Source organism: Beta vulgaris, chromosome 7 (assembly GCF_026745355.1).
Source record: "Beta vulgaris subsp. vulgaris cultivar EL10 chromosome 7, EL10.2, whole genome shotgun sequence".
NCBI classification, from domain to species: domain Eukaryota; kingdom Viridiplantae; phylum Streptophyta; class Magnoliopsida; order Caryophyllales; family Amaranthaceae; genus Beta; species Beta vulgaris.
In genome coordinates this window covers 9917668-9926316 of record NC_079208.1, presented here as the reverse complement: position 1 = coordinate 9926316, position 8649 = coordinate 9917668, and the positions used below count along the sequence as shown (strand labels likewise).

Here is an 8649-nt window from a genome sequence, read left to right as displayed (position 1 = left end):
ACACTTCCATTACCATAACTCAGCCTTGAGGGACCTCCGTTCGTATAAAGAGGTCTCTAAAGGTAAACCAAACCAAAATGAAAATACCATCCCTCCTCCCATACCCATACCAAAAATCGCAACCCAAAAAGCACCTCAAGAACCGCCCCCACCTCCCGATACAATCATCCCCAACCAAATTTTAGAACCATTAAGCACTGACATAGCCAAGGAAATGTCGAAACATCGAGCACATCCTGGCGATTAATGGAGAAAAAAACCCTGAGATGCAAGAAGCATTGAAAAGAAGTGTCATTGCGGTGGCAAACTCCTCCTCTCCCTCGAGGATTATTCACAAACACATCCTGGCAGAAGGAGTAAATTGTTTACAGATTAAACCCCTAGGGGGTCTACTTCACCTCATTCAATTCAACTCCATTGAGGATAAAGAAGAAATGATAAAATGTGAGTGGCTCCTAAGATGGTTCCTAGAAATAAGGGATGTCAATAACTCGAGCACATCAATCTGGAGAGAATTGTGGATCACAATTTATGGAGTGCCTCTTGCTGCATGGAGTTATAAAAATTTTCATAAAATTGGATGCATATATGGCAGAGTATTATCAGTGGAATACTCAAGAATGGATTATGCAAGAGTTCAAATCATCTCAGATTGTCTTTTCAAAATCAATAATCCAATTGTGTTTTACGTGGAAGGCAAGCCTTTCAAGATCTTTGTTACAGAAGATTTTGGCCTAGGTCCAAAGTCCAAACTACGAGCCGCCAGTAAGAAAAGGTACGAGCTAGCAATCCTCTTACTCCTATGTCAGATAAAGTTGATCATGATAAAGTTGATTATGGCAAGAATGATAATGGAATTAGCGAAGAAGATGATGGGGAATTTTTTGGGGAAGATGAACCATTCCCAATCAATCCCATGGTTCCCCAGCCCAATGCATGGATAGGCAGTCCAGAAACCTCGGGAATTGGATTAAATAATAAGGCAATTATTATCTCTCCCAACAAGACTGTTGATATTACATCACCTCTGTCAAATCAAAAGCCTCCAGATTACCCAAAACCTCCAAAAACTCAGCTAAAATTCAACTCTCCTGTTAAAAACCCAAGTCAACCCTGCATGGAAAACATAAAAACCTTTTACCCTAACCACCCAATGCAGCCTTCATCTCCCTTCCCAAATCCGACTTTTCCTATATCCACCAACTTGGGCCTGCACCACTGCCCAAATTAGGGGGCCACTAATTCTAGCCCAGATAATTCCCTGAAATATTTTAACCCCCCCCCCCATCAACCAAACAAATTCAAGCAGCCCTGCTTCTAAAAAGCCCACCCAAAAGGCCTACCTCTCCCCGAGTCATAAAAGTAACAACTCCTCCCAAAAGCCCAGTTATTTAGACCAAAGTTTTCCATACTACAATCCGCAAATCCACTGCGAAAACTCATTTAACCCATTGTCACGGAAAAGTCAAACCTCATCACAAAAAAAGACAATCTCTTCCTCCCCATCTACTTCTAGCCCATCTATTCCTCCAGGATTCGAAGATTTTATCCCATCCCCCTTAAAAGCACAACATGAACAGAGAAGATTGCAAAAGCGCCTAAAGAAAAAATACAAGAAACGCCTCCCTCTTCAAATCCAAAAATCTCTTCCACCTTTACCCTCACCAAATCCAAAAATCTCTAATGAAAACACAGCCTCTGAGATAATTGAACTCGGCCTGCAACTTGGGATGAATTTCAACAGGGAATTATCTGATCTTCAAGATAGAATTGTGGGAATTCTATCTCGCCAAGAGCAAGATTGGCTCTCCAATGTATAATTCCCACTTATACTCTCAAAAAACGGAACCATGAAAGTTACATGGAATGTGCGTGGCCTAGGCAAGAGGATAAAGAGAAAAGTGCTTAGGAAAATGTTACTCTCAGTAGATCCCATATTGGCATTTATACAGGAGTCAAAGTTGGAAAATGTCACACCAAAATTACAAAATTCATTCTGGAGTGACAATGATCTTAATATCATTGCCAGCCCCTCAAATGGATCTTCAGGAGGTCTGATTTCCCTTTGGAGGCCATCAAAATTTCAACTTACAGCAAGTAGAATCGAGACACAATGGATAGGAATTGAAGGAATTATGGTGAGGGAGGACTTTCAATGCCTTCTTATAAACATCTACAATTCTTGTGATCCACTGATAAGATCAAACACCTGGAGTGCGATAGAGGAATTTTGTAACACATCGCATCTCCCTATCCTGATAGCGGGAGATTTCAACGAGGTCCTAATAGCAAAAGACCGAGGCAGCATGGTGATTGACGAATCAAGCTCAGCGAAATTCAGAGAATTTATGAGCAATCTTCATCTCACAGAGATTTCCCCTTCTAATGGGTATTTCACATGGTTTAGAGGCAAATCTAAATCAAAATTGATCGAATACTTGTTCAACCAGAATGGATTTTAAAATTTCCATCCCTCCAAACTTCTATCCTTAAAAGAAACGTATCGGACCATTGCCCCCTACTTCTTCAAACCCACGCAAAAGATTGGGGACCTCGACCGTTCAGATTTCTAGATATGTGGCTCACACATAAAGGCTGTATGAACGTTATCAGAGATACTTGGGTTAAATCGAAGGGATGTACGGTTGTTGATAAGCTCATAAGGGTCAAGCAAAAACTGAAATCCTGGAACCGGACTATTTGGAATCATTGAGAACAAAATAACCCACCTTGAAAATGAAATACTGAAATGGGACAGTATTGCAAATGAAAAAGACCTCTCAGATGAAGACTTGGGCCTTAGATCCAAAGCCCAATTTGAACTGTGGGAATGGCTTAAGCGGCAGGAAATGTATTGGGCTCAAAGCTCCCGCATCAACTGGTTGAAATGTGGAGACAAAAACTCGAAATTTTTTCATGCCTATGCCTTGATAAGGCGGAGAAAAAATAATATCTCTTCAATGATATTCGATGGCAAGAAGGTTAGTGACCCGGGAAAAATAAAGCAAGAAGCATCATCTTTCTTCCGAAAATTATTCTCAGAATATTTCCATAACAGACCAACGTTCCCAAACTTAAACTTCAAAAAACTTTCCCTAACCCAATCTTCAGACCTCATTAAACCTTTCTCATCCTCAGAAATTGAAGAGGCGATTGCCTCTTGTAACCCTTCCAAGGCCCCGGGTCCGGATGGCTTTAATTTCAACTTCATCAAGTCCTCTTGGGAATACATCAAAGAGGACATATTCTCTCTAATCAGAGAATTTTGGCAAAAGGGGATTCTGCCTAAAGGCAGTAACATGACGTTTATTGCGCTAATTGCTAAAGTTGAAGCTCCCTCAAGTTTTAAGGACTTCCGACGAATTAGTATGGTCGGATGTATCTACAAAATCATAGCAAAGTTGCTATCCATGAGACTGAAAAAAGTTATGGGGGATCTAGTGGGGCCACACCAATCCTCGTTTATTGAAGGCCGTCAGATCTTGGATAGTGTGTTAATCACAGGGGAATTATTGGAATCTTGTAAAAGGTCAAAGGTGGGGGTTGTGATGTTTAAGCTTGACTTTCATAAGGCCTTTGACTGCGTCTCATGGTCTTTCCTTGATTGGACCCTTGAACAAATGGGCTTCCCAAGTATTTGGCAAAACAGGATATCCTCATGTGTCTCCTCCGCATCCGCGTCTGTTCTTCTTAACGGCACACCGTCATCTCCTTTCAAGCTCCAGCGGGGCCTCCGTCAAGGAGACCTTCTCTCTCCTTTTCTCTTTGTGTTAGCGGCGGAAGAATTAAATCTCATGATTAGAAAAGCCACAAATCTGAAAAAATGGGCAGGTATTGCTTTATGTAAATCTGGTCCTATACTAACTCATCTCCAATTTGCAGATGACACAATAATATTCTCATCCCCGGACATGGAGGCGCTCAAGAACATTCAAAAAATGTTGATTTTGTTCTAACTAACATCGGGTTTGCAGGTGAATTTCCATAAAAGTGAGCTACTTGGAATCAACACACCACAATCATGGCTGGCAGAAGCGGCTAAGAAGTTTTACTGTAAGGTTGGGGTCTTCCCCATCACGCATCTGGGTCTCCCAGTTGGTGGCAATATCTCTAGAATCACTGCTTGGGACCCCTTGATTGAGAGAATGCGCAAAAAATTGGCCACATGGAAAGGAAAACTTCTTTCAATTGGTGGGAGACTCACACTGATTAAATCCTCACTCTCGAACTTGCCCATCTATTTCATGTCACTGTACCCCATGCCGGAAGGAGTAATCGAGCAAATTACTAAGATCCAAATAAAGTTTATGTGGAGTGGTGAGATGGATAAAAAGCATTGACGCTTGTCAAATGGGAATTCACTCAACTTCCTAAATCACTTGGAGGTCTCAATGTGAGTAATTTATTCTTCAGAAATCTGAGTTTATTATGCAAATGGGTGTGGAGATACTTCTTAGAGCCAAGCTCATTATGGAGGAAAAGCATTGAAAAGAAATATAAATACCCAGCTTCCATCAGTATGGCAGAATTAACCCCTATCAAAGTAGGGGGACCATGGAAATCTCTCTGTAATCATTTATTGAAGCACCAAGGAGCAAAAGAAATTCTGAAATCAGGGTTGAGAAAAAAGATTGGAAACGGGGAAAATACCTTGTTCTGGCATGATACTTAGTTGATCAATTCGCCTTTGAAAATAATGTTCCCTCGACTCTTTTTAATCTCCTCTATGCCAATGGCATCCGTCGCTTCAATGGGTGCTTGGGAAAACTCAACTTGGACATGGAGGCTGTCATGGTCCAGACCATTTAGAACAAGGGACCAAATAGAATGGGAACAACTCCACCCCTCTCTGCTTCAAGCCTCGGTTCAGCAAGATGAGAAAGATGTTCTAGTATTGAATCACAGCAAAGATGGCAAGTTCACTGTTAGATCGTTTTATGAAGAACTCTACAAAAATTCGACTCCATGTATGGGAAATCTTTCAAGGAAAATTTGGAATGATCTGGTACCTTTCAGAATAAATGTTTTTACCTGGTTAGCAGTCCTAGAAAGAATCAACACAAAGAGGAAGCTTACTTCTCTGGGAATCATTCCACTCTCGGAGGTGGGATGTATTTTGTGCAACTCAGAACCAGAGGACACAGCTCACTTGTTTTTATTCTGCCCATTCACTATGGAAATATGGAGTTGGTGGTGGGGTCTATGGAGCATTGCTTGGGTGTGGCCCAAGACTCTTGCACAAGCATTGATGCAATGGGATTATCCAAAAAAGGGCAAATTTTTCAAGAAAATTTGGCAGGCTACCTTCATAGTGATTATATGGTATGTATGGAGAGAGAGAAATGAGAGAATCTTCAATAATAAATCGTCTTCCTCCGATGAAATAAAAAAATCTGGTTTTGGTTCGCCTATGTTGGTGGTTGAAAGCCCGGAAATTCCCTTTCTTCTACTCAATTGATGATGTTCTTAGAAACCCAAGATGTCTTCAATGGGGCCACTCTATAACTCCTAAACCAAAAATATCTCATTCTCTTCCTCAATTTGCAATTAACGCAGCTAGCAACCCCTCTCAGCTACAGTGGACGGTGGGTTTCTCTCCCTTTTCGCCTCAAGTGGGAGCAATGTCTGGAGGAATTTATGGAGGACATCTTCGAAATGCTATGGGGTCTATTATTTGCTCCTTCTCATGTCCCTTCCCTCCTATGAACTCAGATAATGCAGCGATAATTGCAATTCATCGCGCCACACAAATTTCCCTCAGCAACGGGAACTTTGAAAATCATGAAATCTCAATAACCTATGAATCTGGGTTGGCTATCAGATGGTGTCTCAACCTCTCTGAAGGACCTAGTAATCTTTCCTTCATCTTGAATTTCATCAGATCCACCCGCATGAAATTCCCCTCCTTCAAGATTGAGTTTCAATCTAATTGCTCAGGCCAAATAAAGAATATCTCAGATGAAGAAGCTAGAGTTTTCTCAGATGTAGTTAGCTGGAAAAATATCCCATATAGTTGAGATGTTGTTTTTAATATTTTGATGATGTAAGAATATTGTCAAAATATTTTCTCTCTCTTATCAGAGACAAGGCAATAAAATGATCAAAAAAAAAGGCACAACAGCACATGGTGTTAGATACTTAGATGTCTAGCAATTAGAGATTCAATCCAACTCATTGGCTATACTTAGAGCTGAACCTGTAATGACCTGTAACTGACTTGCACCTGAAATTTTGGCAAAACAGGTCACCTGAAACCTGACCTGTACCTGACCTAATAATAACTGATACCTGCTCTTGACCCGATACTCTATGACCTGAACCTGAACCGATACCTGCCCCAAAAAGACCGATAACTGAAATGACCCGACCTGACAACGATATGAACCCGATTCGACACTTGACCCGATTAGGACCTGAAACTGATTATAACTCGACATAACTTGTCATTAACCCGACCTGTTGCGACCCGTTACCTGATTTGACTAGACCTGTTGTGACCTGGTACATTATTTTACGTGACTTGGTTCTACATGTTACCCGATTTTGCCCGACTTGTTGATTGTTGATAACTCGACTTGTCTTTGATTTCACGACATAGTAACATAAATCATAAACTAACACTACTATAAAAAGGCATATAACTAGATGAACTATCAATGAAATCTTATATAATGATACAAATCTGAAGCAATGCCACACAAAAGTCATGACCTGATCCGTACTTGAAGCGACCCGAAAGTGACCTGAAACCAAGTATGGTATAACCCGATAACTACCAACCTGAACCTGACTCGAACCTGACCCAAACCGCTATTGTCCTCACCTGATAAGTATCCGATCCATGCATGACCTGAACCTGAAAGCACCTGCTACAAACCTGCTATAAACCCGACCCGACACCACATAATCACGAAAGATGACCTGTCCCGAAATTGACCGCGCCGAACCCGACCGAACCCGAAAGAAGAAATGAAAGAGAACCAGACTGACCGAATTATGACCGTTCCGACCTGACCGACCTGTTTGATTTAATGACCTGACACGACCTGACCGAACATGACCTGAAACCTGAGATGACCCGACCTGAACCCGATTCGAGTAACTGAATTGACAGCTCTAGCTATACTAGTGAATGATGTAATTGTATTAATTAGATTCAGTCAGTATCCCTCCACTCCTCCTAGAGTTGTGGTATCTAGTCTCCTACAAGCACGCAATCGAGTCTACACATCCTACATCCTAATTTGATCTATGACGATCTTAAAGGCTAACTTACAACTTGAAGTCCTTTGGGAATGTGATTAAGTCACATTTGTACGTGACTTCATTAATTATGTTCAAAACAATTCCTTTGATTTGTCATTACTATGGAATTAATTGATATATAAGCTTGTGCATAACAAAAATCAACAATTAAATTTTTGGGTTTGACCAGTGTCAAGGAAATTGGAGGTATTTGCCAAAATAAGCTTTCCAAAATTTTAAAAGACATTTTATAAAGGACAAAATTTCTTATGTTGTTATTCGTGGACGGTTGCTTCATGGGTAGTTTTAATTTAGGTTGGCTAATAATGCATAAATCAGCAGAAAACAACACTAATTGTAAAATAATTCTGATTGCAGTTAATGGTTAAAATGCGTAAAAAGGCACAATTAGCCATTGTCGTCTAATGAATTAGTCAAATCCCAACCTAACACGAACAAAGTAGAAACTTCTTATTGTTCTTCATTCTCTACCTCATGTTCTTTTTTAAGACTGAAATATTCAATGGTGGGGTGAAAACTATTAGTATAATCAACCGTCAAGAGAGAAAAAAATTAATATAAAACAAGAAGATTAAAGATTCATTTACCAATTTAAATTGGTGTTGAGGATAAAGTGCCACTCTGCCTAATACTGTTTCTACGAGCCAATGAGCCATGCATCCAGAAGCACATTGTTTTATTTTCCAAATTGACATTGATTTGTGTTAGAAATTTTTTGACATTGTCGTTGATCATACATTACTCGTTTTCACTGAGCTTTTTTGTTTAATTACTCGTTTTCACTGAGCTTTTTTGTTTACTTTACATGAGTGTAACGAATATAATAGAGGATATTAAGGGTATCCTCGCATTGTACGTTTGTATTGCTAACGTGTATATATATATATATATATATATATATATATATATATATATATATATATATATATATATGAGCTCAGGCACCCTCATTAGAATAAGCCGTGATCATTATTCTCACATAATATATGAAGCGACAAGCAAAAAAAAGTGAAGAAATCTAAAAAGCGAGATGTAAAATCAATAAAACATGGAAAAATCTGTCACAAATTAGTAAGTGAAAAACTATCAATTAACCAATATTTGGAACGTATACTCACACACCCCGTGAATTACATTTCCTCTCAAAAGCATTGATCTAGATTTCTTAAAGAGTTCTTTTGATCTCTCCTAGTGATCGAATAAAATATGCGTTCACATCTAATTTTAGATTTAGGGCGTCCTTCATATTTACATTTAGATTAGATTAGATTATTAGAGTCCTAAGTCAATAAAAATTTAATCGTTTTTTTGGTGTAGAGAGAGCCACAAGGACAATTGAAGTCTCGAGCGCCACCCTCAAGACTTTAACCAATTAAAGTAGTT

The 8649-nt window shown here is 39.6% G+C and overlaps 1 protein-coding gene across 1 annotated transcript; it reads left to right on the top strand.

The window, feature by feature from the left end:
* Nucleotides 1-1850: 1850 nt before the first annotated feature.
* On the top strand, nt 1851-2462 carry LOC125491701 (uncharacterized). Its single transcript, XM_048633794.1, has one exon. It carries the CDS (start codon nt 1851-1853, stop codon nt 2460-2462), a length of 612 nt encoding a protein of 203 aa, XP_048489751.1.
* Nucleotides 2463-8649: the final 6187 nt, after the last annotated feature.

Bases quoted from the DNA above. Each gene is read 5' to 3' on its own strand.
- LOC125491701 (XM_048633794.1), top strand. From the start codon at position 1,851: ATGAAAGTTACATGGAATGTGCGTGGCCTAGGCAAGAGGATAAAGAGA.